General features: G+C 41.8%; 2 protein-coding genes across 2 annotated transcripts in view; one reads left to right on the top strand and one right to left on the bottom strand.

The window, feature by feature from the left end:
• Positions 1-20,280, top strand: part of LOC311291374 (uncharacterized protein) — a 668,579-nt gene that overhangs the window by 401,562 nt on the left and 246,737 nt on the right. The gene's annotated exons all lie outside the window — the stretch shown is intronic.
• Positions 10,344-19,681, bottom strand: LOC311291464 (uncharacterized protein). Its single transcript, XM_084410499.1, has 5 exons — positions 19,599-19,681; positions 12,706-13,041; positions 12,252-12,614; positions 11,670-11,759; positions 10,344-10,465 (listed from the first exon to the last, which is right to left on the bottom strand). Exons 1-5 carry the CDS (start codon positions 19,657-19,659, stop codon positions 10,419-10,421), a joined length of 897 nt encoding a protein of 298 aa, XP_084266625.1. The 5' UTR covers positions 19,660-19,681; the 3' UTR covers positions 10,344-10,418.

Below are 20,280 nucleotides of genomic sequence, written 5' to 3'. Positions count from 1 at the left end.
CAGTACATATCCATGTTCTGCACTTATGGAACCACTGTATATCCTGCACTTGCTGCTATTGCACTTCTGGTTAGACCTAAACTGCATTCCGTTGCCTTGTACCTGTACTTGTGTAATGACAATAAAGTTGAATCTAATCTAATCTAATCTAATATACATCTATAGGTAATAATATTATAATGCAACTTCAGAATAACTGCAAAACAAAAGACAATCCAAACAATGTTCTTGTCAAAAATATTTTTTATTCATCAATTATAAACTATTAAAACCATTGTATTTTACACCATTGCATGTTCAGTTTACAGTTATAAGCAGCTTTTAAAGGGATAGTTCACCCATTACCTCTCCCTCAAGTTGTTCAAAACCTGTATGAATTTATTTCTTCTGTTGAACACAAACAATAATATTTTGAAGAATGTCGGAAATTAAACGGTAGTTGACGGTGGCTATTGACTTCCATAGTAGGAAAAAAAAATACTATGGAAGTCGTTGGTTACCGTCATCGGTCTAGTTACCGACATTCTTTAAAATATCTTATTTTGTGTTCAGCAGAATAAAGAAACTCATACAGGTTTGGAACAACATGAGGGTGAGTAAGTGATGACAAATATAATTTTTGGGTGAACTATTCCTTTAAAGGGTTAGTTCATGATGCCACACCAAAAATGAAAATTACCCCAAGATTTACTCACTCTCAACTCATCCTAGGTGTGTATGACATTCTTCTTTCAGACGAATACAATCAGAGTTATAAAAAAAGAAAATCCTGGCTCTTCAAATTAAGCTTTATAAAGGCAGTGAATGATTGTTTCTGTTTTGAAAGTCCATAAAAGTGCATCCATCCATCATAAAAGTGCATCTATTCATGATAAAAGTGCATCTATTCATGATAAAAGTGCATCTATTCATGATAAAAGTGCTCCACACGGCTCTGGGGGGTTAATAAAGGCTTTCTGAAGCGAAGCCATGTAAGAAAAATATTCATATTCAAGTTCCGCTTTAGATTTAAGTCGAATCCGTATGTTCATTTGGCCGGAAGCTAGTTATTTTACTTTATAAAGTTTTAAATACAGATATTTTTCTTACACAAACGCATCACTTCGCTTCAGAAAGCCATGATTAATCCCCTAGAGCCGTGTGGAGCACTTTTATCATGAATAAAAAAATAAAATAAAGCTGTCGACCTCCAAAAAATTGCGTTTAAGGAGACAAAGATGGACGTGGCATCGTGAGAGGGTATGTTATAGAGGCAAGGTATGTGCCATCTAGGTGGCTGCAGCAATGGGAACTACAAACCAAGATGGCCACCTGGTCCTGGACTACAGTTACCACCAGGGACACAGCTGTTGTGAGTGAAGGAGAAAAGCTGTTAATGAGCTGAGGACAGAGAGACTGGCTGTTTTTTGTTAGAAAGCATAAAGAGAAGCTGGAAAAGTGTTTTGGTTAAAAAGTGTGGGAGTTTTGAGTTGATTATTAAAAAGAAACCAGTGACTTGATCTCTGCCTGAACTCGATTTGTGAAGCAACCCACACTTTGGTGATAGTCTGCCTCTCACAAGGCCACAGTGGATACTAGGTTGACCATACGTCCTCTTTCCCGGACATGCCCTATTTTTTGGACCTAAAGAAAAAATGCGTCCGGCCTGGATTTCTAGATCGCCCAAAATGTCGGGGATTCGGCTTTTGCTTTCTACAGTCGCCATTCATTATGTTTACATGCACACCTTTTGTTTCAATCGGACTGAGTTCATTAAGATTGATGAATCTGAATGTACTGTTTCGGGTTGATGTGCGTTTTTGCATTGCTTTACGTCCCGCCTTCTCGCACGTCACCATTGGTCGATCGGTAATGTAAGTAACGCAAACATTGGTCAAATTGCATCTCAGTCATGCTGTTTATAATAGACAACTAGCTCCTGACTGTCTCTTTGCGATATTGGGCTGCTCCAACGATTCTTTGGCTCTACCTTCTGCTTTACAACAAGCCCTCATGTTTGGTATGACCATCGCAAAACGGGTTATCCTAAAGGAGTGGAAGTCAGCTTCCCCTCCTTGTTTCAAGTGGTGGCTTAATGATATGGTTTCCTGTTTATACCTTGAAGAAATACGGTTCTCTTACGAGAGTTCTCTCGTACTGCGTCTTAGCTAAGACGCTGCGGGAAAAGTCTCTTTTCACGAATATTGAAGCAAAAAATTATCCTTAATTTTAATATTTGTAAAACGCATTTGCCACAGTATGCAGCCATAGGCAAGACGGCTCGTTTGCTCATTGGCTGTTGTACTAGCAAATGCATAAGCCTATCGAGCGCAGGCTGATGCAACATCAGACCAATGAGGCCACTTCCCGCCGACGCGGGCGTGGCCTCGCCCTATAAAGGTAGCTCGAAAAGGCTGACTCACTTGATTTTTCACCTCTTCAGCGAACCTCTCACATCGCTGGATCTCGGATAGGAAGCAAGCGTCGTCTGAGTGCAAGCACATCAGCGGGACGAGCCATCTGAAGTCGCTGGCCTTCGCCGCCTTCCACTGCCGTACCTGCTGCGCTTTCCGGCGCTCATATCCTTTTCTGTTTCTCTGTGTGTGTGTGTGTTCGCCCTGCGACACACACTCGTAAAAGAGCTCGCGTCTTTTTAAAGATGCCTTCCTGCGGCTCGTGCCGAGCCCCACTCAGCGAGGGAGACCGTCATGTCATCTGTGTCTCCTGCCTGGGTGAAGATCATGCAGCGCTCGCACTCGCTGACGGCGGCTGCCCTCACTGCGAGCTTATGCCTCTGGCGACTCTGCGGACTCGCCTGGCACTTTTCTCCGAGCCTGCACTCCCCGCCGCGTTGCCGCGCCGTAAAAAGCGCCGCTCCCAGCGGATTCCGGAGTCCTCTACAGCCCGACCGAGCTCGCCGGAGCGCCCGCTCGCTTCGCCGGCTTCGCCTGTATCACTTCCTGATGCTCAGCGCCCGCAGTCTGCCGCCGCTTCATCAGAGGAAGTCGATTTCAAAGCCGCGTCGGGGGATGAGGACACGTGCTCTCTGTTAGCTTCGGGCAGCGGCGATTGGTCGAGCTCTGAGGATCTCGCGCTCGCTGCTCGTAAGCCTAGCAGACGAGCCAACATCGAGAAAGAGTTGATGCGGGTGCTCTCGCTGGCCGCGACGAGTCTCGGCCTCGAGTGGTCTGCACCAGCACCTCCCTCTCGTACCCGGCTGGATGGTAGCTTCCTTCCCGGTGAGCATGCTTCTCCTGAGTCTAAGCCCGCCCCCTTTCTTCCTGAGCTTCACGAAGAAGTGGCAAAGGCCTGGAACGCTCCCTTCTCAGCACGAACTCGTTCGTCTGTTTCTCCAGCATTCTCCGCCCTGGACGATGCTAAAAACAGAGGCTACCAGTCACTTCCGCCGGTTGAACAGGCGATAGCGACGCACCTTTGCCCGCCCTCTGCTGGACGGCGGACGAAACCAGTGTTGCCATCCAAAGCCTGCCGCACGACGTCATCGCTGCTGGGCAGGCTGCGTCTGCACTACACACCATGGCCACGCTGCAGATTTTCCAGGGAGATCTCCTCCGTAAGTTGGACGAGATGGGACCTGATGCAATCTGCCTCGCGGATTTGAGAAGCGCTTCGGATCTCACCCTTCGCGCTACTAAGTCTGCCGCTCAAGCTATGGGACGTGTTATGGCTTCCGCCACTGTGGCTGAAAGACATCTGTGGCTGACGTTTTCAGACATGGCCGAGTCTGAGCGCACCGCGTTCCTCGACGCCCCGCTGAATCCCACTGGCCTCTTCGGATCCTCTGTCAATGAGTTCATAGAGAGATTCGCAGAGGACCAGAAAGCGTCACAAGCCTTCAAGCACTTCCTGCCGAAGCGCTCCAGTTCTGCAGCGAGTCGTGCTAAGCCGACCCAGCGGAGCTCTCAGCCACAGCCCCCTCCTCCTGCTGCGTCATCACGACAGCAACGCAGCGCGAGACCCCGCTCTCGCTCTACCAGCCGTCGCCCCGCGCCGCGTGGTCCACGGCAGAGGATTGTGGTGAAACCGGAAGCCCCGAACACATCCTAGCACGCCTAGGAAAGCGCCGGTGTACAAGTCCCGCTGCGGCCGGACTCACACCCAAGCGCGCCGCTGTTTCAGTTCCAGGTATTGCGACTGTCTCAGCGTCTTATGCAACGCGCAAGCCCGTACAGTTGCCCGCTTGCCTGCACACAAAAGCCGTTTTCACGGCTACCCAGATATATCCCATAAAGAGTGTATTTTCTGGTGTCCCGGCCACGGCCGATGGTGCTATAAATGTAACGCTGATGCCCACTTCTCAGTGCCCATCCGTACACACAAGCACAGCCCTTCACACAGGGCTCGCGCCCATAAAATCGACTCAAGTCGATCGCGCGCACTGCATAGTAGACGTGTCCACTCCTCAGTGCACACGATCACTATGTCACGCACGTCTGACGGTTTCTGTAAAAACGAAACCCGTGCACGTTCGCTCTGCTCAGGCAGACAACGCGCCAGAAGTAGTAAAGGTGCGCGCTTCCAGCCCACACTTACTCACAGACGATATGAGTCCCACGGGACCCGTTCAGCCCTCCCTCACTCAGCTAAGCGCCATAGTGGGGTCGAGGACGAGCGCTCTGCCCGCTGTCTTCAGCGCGCCCCACGCCTCGAATGCCACAGACATAACGCCTGTGTTACAGCACACCGAAGCGCTTTCGTTGCTCAGCCAACAGAGTGCGCTTCGCATCCAACCCTTAGCCATCCATGCAGATGCATGGGCAGCGCTTCCAGGGGTTTCGGAATGGGTGCTAAGCATTATAAAGAGAGGCTACTCGCTACAGTTTTATCGACGCCCTCCCCGCTTTACGGCGCGTGTCGAAACTACGGTGAATTCGGAAGTAGCACACCTACTCCGAGCCGAAATTTCAAAACTGATGAGCAAAGGGGCTATAGAGCCTGTATCTCATGCTCAAAGCGAACGGGGGCTGTACAGCAGATACTTTCTGGTTCCCAAAAAAGACGGGGGCTGCAGACCCATACTGGATCTGAGACAGCTGAACAAAGCATTAGTGAAACGCAGTTTCAGAATGCTTACGACCAGGAAAATCCTCGCGCATATTCGCGAAGGAGACTGGTTCATGTCAATAGATCTGAAGGACGCGTATTTTCAAATACAGATAGCGTCACGTCACAGGCAATACTTGAGATTCGCCTTCGACGGTCAGACATACCAGTATACAGTCCTGCCATTCGGTCTGTCCCTAGCACCTCGCACATTTACGAAGTGCATGGACGCAGCGCTCGCCCCTCTCAGACTCAGAGGCATGCGAGTGCTGAACTATTTGGACGACTGGCTGATTCTGGCTCATTCACGATCAGAGCTCGTGGAGCACAGGACCATGTTACTCGATCACCTCGAGAAACTCGGTCTCAGAGTCAATTGGACGAAGAGTTCACTGAACCCCAGTCAAACGATTTCGTTTTTGGGCATAGTTCTGGACTCACAGTCTATGACGGCGCGGCTGTCACCACAGCGCGCGCTCGGCATTCAGCGCGCAGCGAGATCTCTCCGCTGCGACGCGTCCTTCCCGCTCAAGACGTTTCAGAAGATGCTAGGTCTCATGGCCTCAGCATCGCCAGTTCTTCAGCTGGGCCTGCTCCGCATGCGCCCCCTGCAGTTCTGGCTGAAAGCGCGGGTACCACGCAGAGCGTGGACTTCTGGTCGATTGCGTCTCAAAGTCAATCAGAGCTGCGTTACAGCTCTAGAACCTTGGACGGTGAACGACTGGTACCAAACAGGTGCAAGCCTGGGGACTTCCTCGAGAGTGAGAGTGGTGTCCACGGACGCCTCCACCTCGGGATGGGGAGCGCTGCTCGAGGGCAGACCGTTATATGGCCTGTGGTCAGAACGGGAAAAGCTCCGACACATCAACTGTCTGGAAATGCTGGCAGTAGAAAACGCGCTGACACGTTTTCGTCCCCAAATCAAGGGCCACCACGTCTTAGTCCGTTCGGACAACATGTCGGTGGTGTCCTACATAAATCGCCAGGGCGGTCTCAGATCCCGAGATCTATACAGGTTGGCGGAACGCCTCCTGGTATGGGCTCAGCACAACTTGCGCTCGCTAAAAGCAGCTCACGTGCCTGGGATACAGAATGTGGGTCCAGACAGGCTGTCCAGGAACAACATTCCCGCGGGCGAATGGTCTCTACACCCACAAACAGTCCAGCTGCTGTGGGAGAGATTTGGCAGAGCGGAAGTGGACCTCTTCGCGTCCAGCGAAAACGCTCACTGCCCCGCGTTCTTTTCCAAGAGCGAAAGCGCGCTGTCCCAGAGGTGGCCGCGCCGCCCGCTCTATGCTTTTCCCCCCGTCTCCCTCCTTCCAGAGGTGATAGAACGAGTGAGGGAAACGAAATGCTCAGTGCTGCTTGTAGCACCACTCTGGAGGAACCAACCTTGGTTTCCAGAGCTGATGCAGTTGGCAGACACTGCCCCATGGCCGGTGCCACTGAGAAGGGACCTTCTCTCGCAGGCCAGGGGCTCGATTTGGCACCCTCAACCGAAGTTGTGGGCCTTACACGTGTGGGCTCTCAACGGTTACCCGCTGATTTCTCAGTGGGAGTGCTAAATACTATCACTCAGGCTAGAGCACCGTCGACTCGACGGCTCTATGCCTCAAAGTGGTCGGTATTCTCCAGTTGGTGTGTGGCTCGGGGATGCTCACCCCTCGACTGTGAGGTAACGGAGGTTCTCTCCTTCCTTCAAGAGCTGTTGGATAAGGGCAGAGCCCCATCCACGCTCAAAGTATATGTGGCGGCTATCGCAGCGTTCGCTGAGACAACGCTCGGTCAGTCGATAGGAAGGAACGATTTGGTCATCCGCTTCCTCAAGGGAGCTAGGAGACTGAACCCTCCCAGACCCCCGTCGGTCCCTGTTTGGGACCTCTCTACGGTCCTGGAGGCCATGAAAGGTTCCCCTTTCGAGCCCATCCAGTCGATCAGTCTCAAACACCTGTCATTTAAGACAGTGTTTTTGCTGGCCCTTGCTTCAGTGAAGCGCATAGGGGACTTGCACGCGCTCTCAGTGAGCCCGTCGTGTCTGGAGTTTGGGCCTAGTGACTCGAGAGTCATACTCAAACCTAGGCACGGCTATGTGCCGAAATCCCTCAACACACCGTTTCGGGCTCAGGTTATATCCCTGTCCGCCCTGCCGGTGTTAGAAGAGGAAGGAGACTTGGGCTCTCTCTGCCCTGTCAGGGTTTTAAGAGCCTATGTGTCTCGCTCTGCTGCCTTTAGACAGACTGAGCAACTTTTTGTCTCGTTCAGTGGACGTTCCAAGGGAACGGCTGTTTCGAAACAAGGCCTATCCAGATGGATAGTTGACGCCATAGCGTTGGCATACACCTCCAGGGGTCTTCAGTGCCCGCTGGGTGTCAGAGCGCACTCCACGAGAGGCGTTGCCTCTTCGTGGGCCTGGTCTAGTGGAATATCTCTACAGGATATTTGTATGGCGGCAGGCTGGGCCTCGCCGTCTACATTTATCAGGTTTTATAACCTCGAGGTTCCCGCTTTGCAGGCCAAGCTGTTATCGGTGTAATTGAACACTGAGAATGCAAGCACAGTGCGTTACTACTATCTTACGGGCAGTTCTACGTAAGACCCATATTCCCACTTTAGTCAAGGGTGTCTTGTCTAAGTGATGTCTTATATTATGTCTGCAGACGCAGCCACATATCAGAACGGAGAGTTCCTCCTCTTGTTCTAGGACTCTATGTCAGTCCCTCTGGTGATTGTGCACTGTAAATCCTGGGTCAGCCTCCAGGTTTATGGTTGTTAATCCCTGCACGCACGGCGTCTTACATTGGGTTCCCGCAGCGTCTTAGCTAAGACGCAGTACGAGAGAACTCTCGTAAGAGAACGTACTCGGTTACTAACGTAACCTCGGTTCTCTCTAGAAGAGGGAACGAGTACTGCGTTCCCTGCCGTGCGTACGATTCACTTTGGTTCGCTTCTTCGTTGAAATAAATCAAGTGAGTCAGCCTTTTCGAGCTACCTTTATAGGGCGAGGCCACGCCCGCGTCGGCGGGAAGTGGCCTCATTGGTCTGATGTTGCATCAGCCTGCGCTCGATAGGCTTATGCATTTGCTAGTACAACAGCCAATGAGCAAACGAGCCGTCTTGCCTATGGCTGCATACTGTGGCAAATGCGTTTTACAAATATTAAAATTAAGGATAATTTTTTGCTTCAATATTCGTGAAAAGAGACTTTTCCCGCAGCGTCTTAGCTAAGACGCAGTACTCGTTCCCTCTTCTAGAGAGAACCGAGGTTACGTTAGTAACCGAGTACGTTTTCTATGTCTAACTCTCGAGATAAATTCAAGAAGATCTGGGGCCCTTTCATAGATTACATCAGGAAGAAGAGCCCACAAACTGGGACCTAATTTTTTCAATTTTATACTGGGACCCTCACTCCCTTCAGGTCCAGGCTTCTGTGACTTAATCTGTGGATGTTTCAGGGCATCTGCTCAGTGAATGGACACGTATATGTATACTTTTTCCTTTTTATATATTGTGCGATTGCTGGCTGTTTGTGTTTTTGTTTTTGTTCTGTTTGTATTATGTATGTAAAAAATCTGCATAAATAAAATAATAAAAAAAAAAAATAAAAAAAAATTGCATCTCAGTCATTACCCTCAGCACCACGGCAACAGCCAAGAGACACAGAGCAGCGCATGCTTGTCAACAGTGGCACACAGCTCCTGAACAGCTTAAAAGAAAAGCCCAAATGTAAATTCACAGATGATTTACAGAGAAAATTCCTGTGTTATCGTCTCGGTCGGGATCCGTGTAAAGCAGACTGCATGACCTGAAAGCTGGCACGTACGTGTCGTAAAGGTGCTAGCGACCTCGAAGCCCACATAAGTATACAAGAGAACATCTGTGTGACGATTGAATCCACTGGAGATAAGCTGGTTGAGAACCCAAATGCAACTTTACTTCAAAACATAAAACAAGGGCATGGCAAGGCATGAAACTCAGAACAAGGAACAAAAACCCGGACAAACAGTCAATACTAGAAAAAGACACAGGGCAAACATGAGGGCTTAAATACAACACAAGACTAACGACTAGACAAGGGACACCGGTGAACAATTAAATAATGAACTAATAGGCTTGTTCGACTTGAACCGGCGCTGCACAGACCGATCGGTTTATGATATCAAAGTACCGCGAGAGCAATTCAAAAAGCATAAGGAGCCGTCTACTTTCTATTCGCTCTTGCGGTACTTTGATGTCATTCAACGATCGGTCTGTGCAGCGCCGGTTCAAGAACAAGCCTAATGACAACATGACACATCAGACAAGGGAACACATGGCAGGATCACATGACTAGAACAAGGGATCACATGACATACATGAAACAGGAACAAAACCCAATACCTAAATGCGCTCTGTTTCTATTTCAATTATTTCTGTGAACAGTGTGTTTGAAAACTATATCAATAGATAGCCTAGTAGGGAGTTAATAATTTTACTGGGAAAATGCACAAGAAAAATGGGCTCTTTGTAAAAAAAAAATTTAATTTGTTTATTTTGGTCCATAGGGTTAGAAAAAACAAAACAGAATAAAAGCTCAAAACAAACTGTAGGCCTTTATATTTATTTTATATATTATATTATAATCTATGTGATCAAAACAACTCGCAGTGACCCAAAAGCAGTAGGCAGAAGCTTTGCTTATTACACATACTGTACATTTCAGCCTCAATTCAGTCTTTTTTTTCACCATTAATCATATTAAACAACAGAATACGGCCATTCAACAAAAATGTAAAGAATAATCTTCCTTTAACATAAATGTATTAATTCTATTATTAAAATTTTTCTGTGAACCTTAGATGGTTCATATACATTTGTATGTCTGATACGGTTTCATACATAAGATTTTGGATGCTGTCAATAGATATTTTACATTTCAGTGTCTGTTTCAGTGGTTCTTTGGGCTTCCAAATTACAAAAGCACAGACGTTGTACAAACAGTACAAAATGTTATGTATGAAGAAAAAACCTAACATTAAAATAAGCTAAAACAACACAAAATTCAGCAATTTTTTTTAAATAGTTTTGGAAACAATCCTGGAAACCTGGATATACAAGATAGCCTACATTTAAAAGAGTGATTTCCTAGACCTGGAAAAGTCATGGTCAAACTAACACACATGTGTTTCTGCCTAATGGTTGACTTTTGTTCTAGTGCTTCCAGAACTGTTTTAATAACCTTTGGTAAAGTTTTTATTTAGCAATGTGGAACTAGTGTGACTACATATTTTCAGGAGTATTTTCAGAGCGGTGAACTCACTGTTGAGGTTTGGAAGAGTTTATTCGTTTATTAGAGAAATGTGTGGTTAAAGAAGAAAGAAAGAAGAGGAACTGACATCTTAACCCACACAGAACTGATCATCTCTGAACCCAGTTTGGACTGAACCTGGTGAAACAAAAATAACTTATTTAACTTATTTTATATTACTGTGTTTAACCAAATACATAAACACGGCACGTTGAATAGCATAATTATCTTTATTTATCATGTAAATTGATGCTTGTGATGATGATTTTATAGAAATTGATATGTATTAAAAGCCATCTGTACACTAACAGACTGTACCTCATATGTTCACTAAATGAATGTGACATGATTGTTTAGGATTGTCTGGATGAGAATGAAGTGTCTGACATTTAAAGGAGAACTTGGTAACTTTTTTAACTTAATAAAACTGTCTAGAAATCATTTGGATGGTTAAACAACCTGTTCTGGTGATATTGGTGACTTTCCCCGCTCCCCCCAGCGTTCCCAGGCGGAAAACCAACCTTGCAACTTGGGGACTACCGTCCCGGCAAGATAGAAATTGGAAGTCTCGTGAGAAGCGAGAACTAGAACGAGAACGAGCGCGAAACACAAATTGCTTTACGGCAATTCGACATAAACACACACGCATGTATGATGTATTACCAGATTACCCACCTCGGTAGACATAGCTCCACACGATACAGTTGGCTTGCTCCGATCAAAACAAACGCACATGAGCAGCGGTAGAGAGGGGGAGGAGGCCGCCGCAAGTGAGTTTTTTACGACTGTGTTTTGAAATATACGCCCCACACCTGTAGGGGGAGCTCGTGGGGAAAACATGCGACAACAAAAGGGAAAATCAGCGAAGAAGTGACTAGAGTTCGCTAGAGTTACCGAGTTCTCCTTTAATGTGTTGTTGCTGTCGTTGATGTTACAACTGTTAAAAACAAAATGGAAATATAAATATATAATATTTTAATGCATGAACACAATGTCAAGGCATTTATTTTACAAATTGCTGTAGTCCAGAGCTACAGTATCAGTGCTTGAGCCGCTCACATTAACATGGGATGAGTTGTGTTTAATAAATCCTCACTATGATTTTATTAATTTATCATAGCAGTGGAGTGAGTTACACTAGCTGTATATTATGATTATTTTGCATCAGACCACAGACTGTACAAGTCATATGTTTCAAAATGTCATAAACTCACTGCCAAATCTGACTAAAGAGCTTTTTTTGATGATAATATGTGTGATGATAAAGCAGTCTGTGAGAGCCAGTGCAAACCACTGAAGCGAGAGACTGATGATGTGTGACAGTGATCATGTGATCATGAACCTTGTGTAGAAGCTGCTGCTGTAGTTCGGCTTGATGTCTTCTCAGAGTTTGAGCTTCTGACTGGAGTCAGTGTTGTTGAAGCGACTGGAGCTGCAGAAGATGAATGTTCAGACGCATCAGGACATTAACATCATATTTTCATATTGATCATGACATGCAGTTTGTGTTCAATCATCACAGCTTACAGTGGCAGTAGTTGAGAAGAGAGATGTTACTGTATCATTTATTCCTGGTTTATATGAGAGTGAAACACAGTGAGCTGCTTCCCATAAACCTTCAGCTTTCCTGAATCAATGACATTATTAAGCCTTAGAATTCCTCAAACTGCATAAGAATCCTTATAATTCCCAATATTGACGTCCCTCATGGGTCATACATGAAATATTGCATAAATCAGAAGAGTCTATTTTAGCCTAGTATGACCCATAGGAGGTCAATATTGGGAATTATAAGGATTTTTATGCAGTTTATGACTTTGACCACTAATATTTTACAATTGCCAAAACGTATGAAGCCATCAGGAAGAGTAGAGCCAGTGTGTGAAAGTTTTTACAAATCTGTCATAAAAGAGTGTTTTCTCACCTGAATACTTGACAGTGTATCTGACTGAGGTCTTGAGCTGATTTCTGTGAGTAAGCTGACATCTCCACTCTCTGTTGTTATCTTCATTCAGGAGTGTTGTAGTCAGAGTGATGATACAGTGATATCGATCTGATGATGATAATATCTGATATCTGGAGTCTGTCTTCAGATCAACACCAGCCTGATTCACCCACAACAGCTCAACTCCCCCAGAACTGACCCGATCATCACAGGAGAATCCAGTATATAAATACAACTGACAGGAGAGAGTCACAGAGCGGCCTGGACTGATCTCAGTCTGTGAGGATGAAGATGATGATGATGATGATGATGATGATGATGATGATGATGGAGACACTGAAACTGAACACAAGACACAAATCACAGACTCTTCAATCATCATCAGAGTTTAATAAAGAATCTTTTTAAATTGACCACATAATCATAAACTTACCATGAAGAACATGCAGATAAACATCAGCATCAGATCCTTGTTGGTGGTCTTTTCCATCCACATTTATCCATTGTTGGCAGATGTATAATCCATAATCTTCTTCTGTGACGTTCTTGATGTTCAGAGAGCAGTCAGACTCCAGACTCAGTCTCTCATGTCTCTCTGTGTCTTTATTCTTTATCCCTAAAGTAATCAGTTCAACTGCTGCTGAATGTCTGAGTCTGTTAGAGTAGGTCCATGTAGTTTTAGATGTGCAGTCAGAAAGAGCATTATTACAGGACAGACGCACATTTTCACCAGAACTGATGAACACATGATCCTCCACTCCACTGATACCTGAAACACAGAATATCTCAGTGATCATTATGATATTCATAAATGAAAATAATAAACCATACCAGCATAATAAGCAGAAGATTCAAATCATACAGTCTTTTTCCGGTGTTTGATAGTTAATGCATTAATTAACATTTATGGATAAACCAAATCAAACGCCTCTTTAAGAAGTAATAAGAAATACCCTGAGTTTGAAACAAATGTAAATAATGTAATATCATCATATCTTGAACTCTTGATTTCAGCTTTGTCATAAACATTACTGGACGGCACAGGATTAGTTGATCCTCCTCTTCAACCGTAGAAAATACACTAATAACTGACCTTAAAAGCTCTTTATTTGTTCTGTGTTTCTCTCTTTCCTTCAAACTCACCCTACTGTGACTTATGCACAGCTAAATACAAAATAACAATTCAAAACCCACAAAGAATATTTGTGGAACAGTTCCCAAAGGAAGGAGCAAAACTCAGGGAAGGTTTGCTGGGATCAGTAGTTCACTCTCCATCCAGACACAGTCGTGATGATACTGTACTTCTGTTCTCTGACCACACAACATCACTGAGCTGAGCTGAACACTCGTTGTGTGTTTGATAGTAAGTTTATGATCAATCATGAGCTGAGTTTGGGAAGTAGTTAACAGTGAATTTGATCATGATTAGGGCCCTCTCAAGTAAAGTCATGACAGAATAATGCATTAACAAATCATTTAATAAAATAGGATTAAACATGCACTAGGAGAATATGTGTATTCCTTTACACCAAAACAAAAGATAAAGGTTATTTGTAGTTCTTTTACTCACAGCGCATTCACTGTGTGCTCATACTATGATCTCGATATCAATATTGTTAAAAGCGCTATATAAATGAAGGTGACTTGACTTGACAATATGAGCTCATCCCAGATAGAAAAGTTGTTGTTCTATGAATGTTTTGAGAGCATTATGTTGTTCTTGTAATGTTTTCTGTAGATAATTTTATGTTTGTTACCAGAATGTTCTCCTAAAAGGAAGGATTACACTCTCTAAACATTCTTATACAGTTTTAGCGGGAAGTTTCCCAGCAGACACAGGACTGAACCATCTTTTCCTCATATGTCTCTAGTTTCCTGTTTACACTCAGTGCATTTGGGGTCAATATGATCCCATAAATGTATAGAGTGATTGTATTTATTTACGTTTTTTACATTTTTAATAATACACATATTATATATTTTTGGTTTACTTCTCATCTATACATTAATGCTATGTTTGGGAGATTTGAAGTACTTTTGCACCTAAAATACCTCAGCTACAGCATTAGCATGCATATGAAATATTACCTTTTATGAAAAAAAAAAAAAAAAAAACACATTAATGATGATATATGAAATGAAATATTAAATATATGAATATATAATATGAGTTGTTTCTGGATATTGATCTCGGTGTGAGATGCATAATTCTTCATCTGCTGGTTAGAATTTGTTTTGCAGATAATATAGTTTTGCCAAAAAGTGTAATTACCGTACACTTCCAGCAGAGGCGCCATAGAGATCCATTCATGTTTTTGGATGTGACTGACTGCTCGTATAACAGCTTTTGTTATGAATATATATATATATATATATATATATATATATATATATATATATATATATATATTTAAACATTTGAAAATACAATAAATCAGTATTTTTTTGTTGTTATTTGAGGTCTTTTGAAGTGTCTTGTTTTTGCAATAATGCCACATAAATTTGCAGTAATGACACTAAAAGAAAAGACTTGAATGCAGTTACATATTATTTAATTCAATAATCCAAATGTATAAAATTATTAACTTTAGAATAAGAAACATATTTTAGTACATAAAAGTAACCCCATACATTTTTTTTTTTAACTAAAGAAAAGTCGACTGGGTCATATTGACCCCAAAGGACAAATTAGGGTTTGGTCCTGGAGGGCCACTGTTATACTGTTATAGTTGTTGTGTTTTATTTTCTGAGCGTGAAAGCATGATGTTGAATCATCATCATCATCACATTGTAACATAAATTCAATGCCATTATCATTGATTTTTGGATGAAATCAAAAAAAAAAAATGATAGGTGCTAAAGTGATGTTGATTCAGTGCAGTTTACACTGACACATTAACATTGATTTAACATTGTTTGGATGGTTGCTTGCTATCTGGGACCCTCATCAAACACAGCTAATCAATGTCTCCAGGATTACTAGAAAGCTACAGGCAGGAGAGTTTATCAGGGTTGGAGATAAACTCTGCAGGACAGTGGCCCTCCAGGACCCAGTTTGCCCATCCCTGGTTGCCCATCCCATTTATGAAGCATGTCACCATTATTGAGATTCACGCACTGATTCTTGAGGTTTGAGTGTATCTAAGTGAAACAGTAGTTCAAAATGTTTAGTGTTTTTCTATATGTTTTACTCTATTATCAATTATATGAAATTAATAACACACATGACAGTCTAGAAGAGATCAGCTGATCAGAGCACTACATGATAACTATATCGTTATCGTCATCATCAAGTAGATGACATCATCTGATCACATTAGTAGTGGGAATCTAGTAGTAGTATATTTATCAGTGATTTTCCCCATCATAGATAACGTTTAAATTACCAACTTTTGGTACATTCATATGGAGAAGAATATAAAATAAATATTTTGAATTGAATGAAATAAGAAAGCTAGGTAACGCTTTACAGCCCGTAAAGTACTGCGTAATTAAAGTGATTTTAAAGTGTAACTTTTGTTAATTATAGTGTAACTATAAAGTACTTACATGTAAGTATAAGGGACCACTATGTAATAGTTTGGAGAATAAAGGGGTAACAACCAGGAGAATTAAAAACATATTTATACTGTAAGTATTATAGAACTAAGGGGTACTTATTCTACTATTATGATACAACAATCTTACATTTGGGAGCAATTCAGCAAGAACAAAACATCAGTACCTTTTTGTAATAATGGTTATTTAAAAAAATTACAGGGTACATATCTATGCATTTATACAGTAATCTTTTTAACAAAAGTGCACTGAAATATATAAATATTGGGGAAAGATACTCTTGTTTCATGTAGTGGTGCTTGTTACCCTTTTGTTACATGTAGTTACAGGGTAAGTACAATAAAAATACATACACGCAATCTAATATCACCGACTCGGAAACCTTTATTTGAAAAACAACTTAATTCAAAACAGATTTACAACACTTCTTTTTGTTTAAAAGTGCTCTTTTTAATCAACCATTCTTTTCAAATGTTTAAGTCTTGACAGTAAGTAGCATGTTTTGTCCCCCCTTTTTTCTCTTCTTCCTTTTGTTCCTCTTCTTCTTTTTATTTCTTTCCACTGATGAATCTGAAGAATAAATTGTCTCTTGCTATTCTGTATTATGTATTAAAAGAAAATGCAATACAACCAGAAATACATCATCACCATTTACTCATCTTTTGCCCTCATGCCATCCAAGATGCATACGACGTTCCCTCCTCAGATTAACACAAATGAAGGTTGTTAGAAAAATTAAAAATACATCTCTGGGAATACATATAATTCAAGCTCATGTGTTCCTAAAAGTTCAGCATCAAACAGCACATACTGCAATAACTGTAGTAATCCATACGACCACAATGTATGCATCAATGTCTTCTGAAGTGAAACGATAGGTGTTTGTAAGAAAAAATACAATATTTTAAACTTTTTAAACTGTAGACTATTGCTTCAGACCAGCTGTAATAAGTTGTTTTTCATATAAAGGTTTCTGAGTTAGTGATATTAGATATGTATTTTTTATTGTACTTACCCTGTAATTACATGGAACAAGAGGGTAACAAGCACCACTTTAATTTACGGCCCGCAATGTCACACTTACCCTGTAACTACATGAAACAAGAGTATATTTCCCAGTATTAAAAAAATAAATAAAATTAATAGTTTTAGCTTTACTTGCCTTGAAACATGTAAGCCCAAACTTAAACATCTCTGCACTTTTGCTATAAAAAAAAAAAAAAAACCTTTATAAATGCATAGATATGTAAAATTTAAAAAGCCTATACAGTATGTATTGGTACACCATTATTTCAAAAAGGATCTTAAATGGCTCCCAAATCTAAGATTGTTGTAAGTACCTCTTAGTTCTATAATACTTACAGTATAAATATTTTTAAATTTTCCTGGTTGTTACCTCTTTATTCCCCAAACTTTACATATTGTTCCCTTATACTTACATGCAAATACTTTATAGGTACACTATAATTACCGAAAGTTACGCTGTAAATTCGTCTTAATTACGCAGTACTTTCCGGGTTGTAATCTAAAGCGTTACCGAAAGCTATAAGAAATTGAGATTGAGACCAAAAACAAAGCATGTAACTGTTAAAAAAAAAACTGACTACACGCTTGTTTATAAGAAAGTTTGGGAATTATGAACTCATTTATGTGTCCAGCGCTGTCACATCACGTCAGGTGTCAAAAGAACGAAAGACTCAGAAGAATCAGACCCGAAGACTCAAGAGATGAACTAATCATTTATCTTTCCGGTACAAAACCCATAGGATTTTGCGCATGCACGGTCAACACAAACTGAACAAATCACTCTCTGAGATAACTCAGTAGTCCTGATTCATATTAAAGATTTGTTCAAAATAAACGAATCGTTCATGACTGACCCATCACTAGAACACATTTTATTTTACTGTTCTTGCCATAACAAACAGTTAGAGAGTCAAGAGTCAAACTGCCAAAGCAAACACTGATCACCATAATGGTGACATTAAACCAAACTATTATTATTAATAAATCATCAACATCTCAACCTCTGTTAATCTCAATAAGGACTTTTGTACACATATGACAGAAGTAAATCTGGTTAGTAATAAGTTAAGCTGGTAATGCTGTTTGTGGAGTTGGAGTCTGACATCAAACAAATATTTAGACGTCAACCCAGTTTTCATTTTCAACCAATATTTGACGTATGAGCGATGTTGGAGTCCATGTCCAATAACATTTCTAGCTGGGATGAGGTCATATTGTGATCATAGTATGAGCACACAGTGAGTGTACTATGAGGTTACACTTTTAGCTCACTGTGATATGGAGAGTTCACTGTGAGATCGGGGTGAGAGGGCCCAATCATAATTAATTAACTGGTAACTACTTACCAAATTCAGCTCATGATTTATTTTAAACTTACTGTCAAATGCACATGATGCTCTAACACAACAAGTATGCAGCCCAGTTCAGTTGTTGTGTGACTTTTCCAGAAGTCAGAGAACGGAGGTGCAGTCAGGGTACTTCTTATTCCTTCTTAAAGAGGCGTTTGATTTGGTTTATCCATAAATGTTAATGAATGCATTAACTATCAAACATGTACTAACATGTAGTTAAGGCTGTAGTCATTGGTTCATGATTAGTTCATGCTTTTAATTATCATTAGTTCATGTTGAATTAAGTATTAATCCAGGTATTAGTACATGATTATTCATATACCCTTACTGTAAAGTGTTATCGTCTTTTCCTCACTTAATGCAAACACACTCTCCAGAATAAACTATTAGTCTTTATCAGAGAGCAAATCACTGACACACTCTTGTAGAATTGAAATAATCTTGACTGTTTTTCTACCCCCTCTTTCCACCACAAGGACCATTTGGAGTTCCCAAAGACACAGATGGTGATCAAGGCCTGTAGGCCAAAATGTTTGTATTTTGGGGGTCGATGAATTGTCACACCTTTAGTGCGGTGGGGGAAGTTCAAATTATCTGACTGGTCAGTTTAAACGTCACACAGTTGGGTTAAAGTCACATGGTCAGGAAATGACAAAAGAAGATTGAAACTGTTGCTCTGTCTCTTTTTATACTCTGGCTCTCTTTCTTTACTTCCTCTTCTTTCTTTCTTTCTTTCTTTCTTTCTTTCTTTCTTTCTTTCTTTCTTTCTTTCTTTCTCTCTCTCTCTCTCTCTCTCTCTCTCTCAGGAAACATTTACATGCTGGCTAAGATTAATGGTATAAGTTATCATCATCTCATGCATCTATTTTGTAACTATTTTAAGTGTAACTATAACCATATTTTGTCATTAAACCTTTTCAATTACAAATAATGTGCTAAACAGTTTTGATTTGGTATTGACTTTGAAGTGCTACATATTGCAATACAATATCGTCACTCTCTATAGCAACGCTCTCCTACATATTAATCTATTGTAACTGCGCTTATTTCCGTCGTTGGTATAAGTAGCAGTGGGTGGAATAGACAAGAATTGTACAGTTTTCTACCATCTTGCTGACAACTTTTCTTTAGTCATTCGGCAGTCTTGCAGCTTGAACCTCTGCAGGAAATCCACCCTTACACTCTTAATATGAAGATAATTCTTCATCATCAGATGTTTGAGTGACACTATGTCCAGTATCAGGAATAATACAGTATGATCTGTGTGTATCAATACACAACTCTGAGATCACAACGTGAATGTGTGCAAGAATAAACTGAGCATGTTCAAATGAACTCTTTCCAGACTAATTCCACTAAATGTCTTTAGAGAAAATACAGATTTCTTTACCTGTGAGAAGTGAAGAGAGAATGATCAGTCCCAGCAGACACAGATCACACTTATCAGCCATTTTGTGTTTCTGTCAGTCTTCCTCTTCATTATATATAGTTACAGCTCTTCCTTTAAACATCATCAGCTCCTCCTCTGGTTGGTAACTTCCTCTGATCTCTTCAACTGAGTGTTTAGTCCTGACTCTATGACACAGCTGAAGAAGCGATCAGAAAGATCTCTGGTGTAAAACTGTGTTGACTTTGAAAAGATCTGGATCAGAAAGTGAGCTGAACTGTACAGTGGCGTCCAGAAACCAAGTCCATAAAGAAGTATTATGTTTGACACTGAACAAAGTGCTTTGAATGAACAGATCCACACAAATCAATACAAACATATATTTTTCCTCGCATTAACTATGTTTCCATCACCCTGTTTTTATGCATATTTTGAAGTATTGCATTAGAAACGAGTGATGGAAATGCAACATTTATAAACTTTATGTTTGGATGGAAACCCAGCGATTATTTGTCAGAGAAAACAATTTCAACATAATGAAATATAGTTATTTTTAAGTGACCCAATACAGTGTCCTCAGAGTAAATTTTATGTCATTTTTTTTTTTCATGTACACTTTTTTCCCCCCATCACATCACTAACACATTATGTTGCTATATATGTGTGTACCATGAAGCTTTTATTA

This window comes from Rutilus rutilus (genome assembly GCF_951802725.1).
Source record: "Rutilus rutilus genome assembly, chromosome: 1".
NCBI lineage: Eukaryota > Metazoa > Chordata > Actinopteri > Cypriniformes > Leuciscidae > Rutilus > Rutilus rutilus.
This window is presented reverse-complemented; position numbering and strand designations above follow the sequence as displayed.

Bases quoted from the DNA above. Each gene is read 5' to 3' on its own strand.
- LOC311291464 (XM_084410499.1), bottom strand. From the start codon at position 19,659: ATGGCTGATAAGTGTGATCTGTGTCTGCTGGGACTGATCATTCTCTCT. The intron at 12,615-12,705 runs GTAAGTTTATGA...TCTTGTGTTCAG, and splicing joins TTATCTGCATGTTCTTCATG to TTTCAGTGTCTCCATCATCA. The intron at 10,466-11,669 runs GTTCATGATCAC...TTGTTTCACCAG, and splicing joins AGCAGCAGCTTCTACACAAG to GTTCAGTCCAAACTGGGTTC.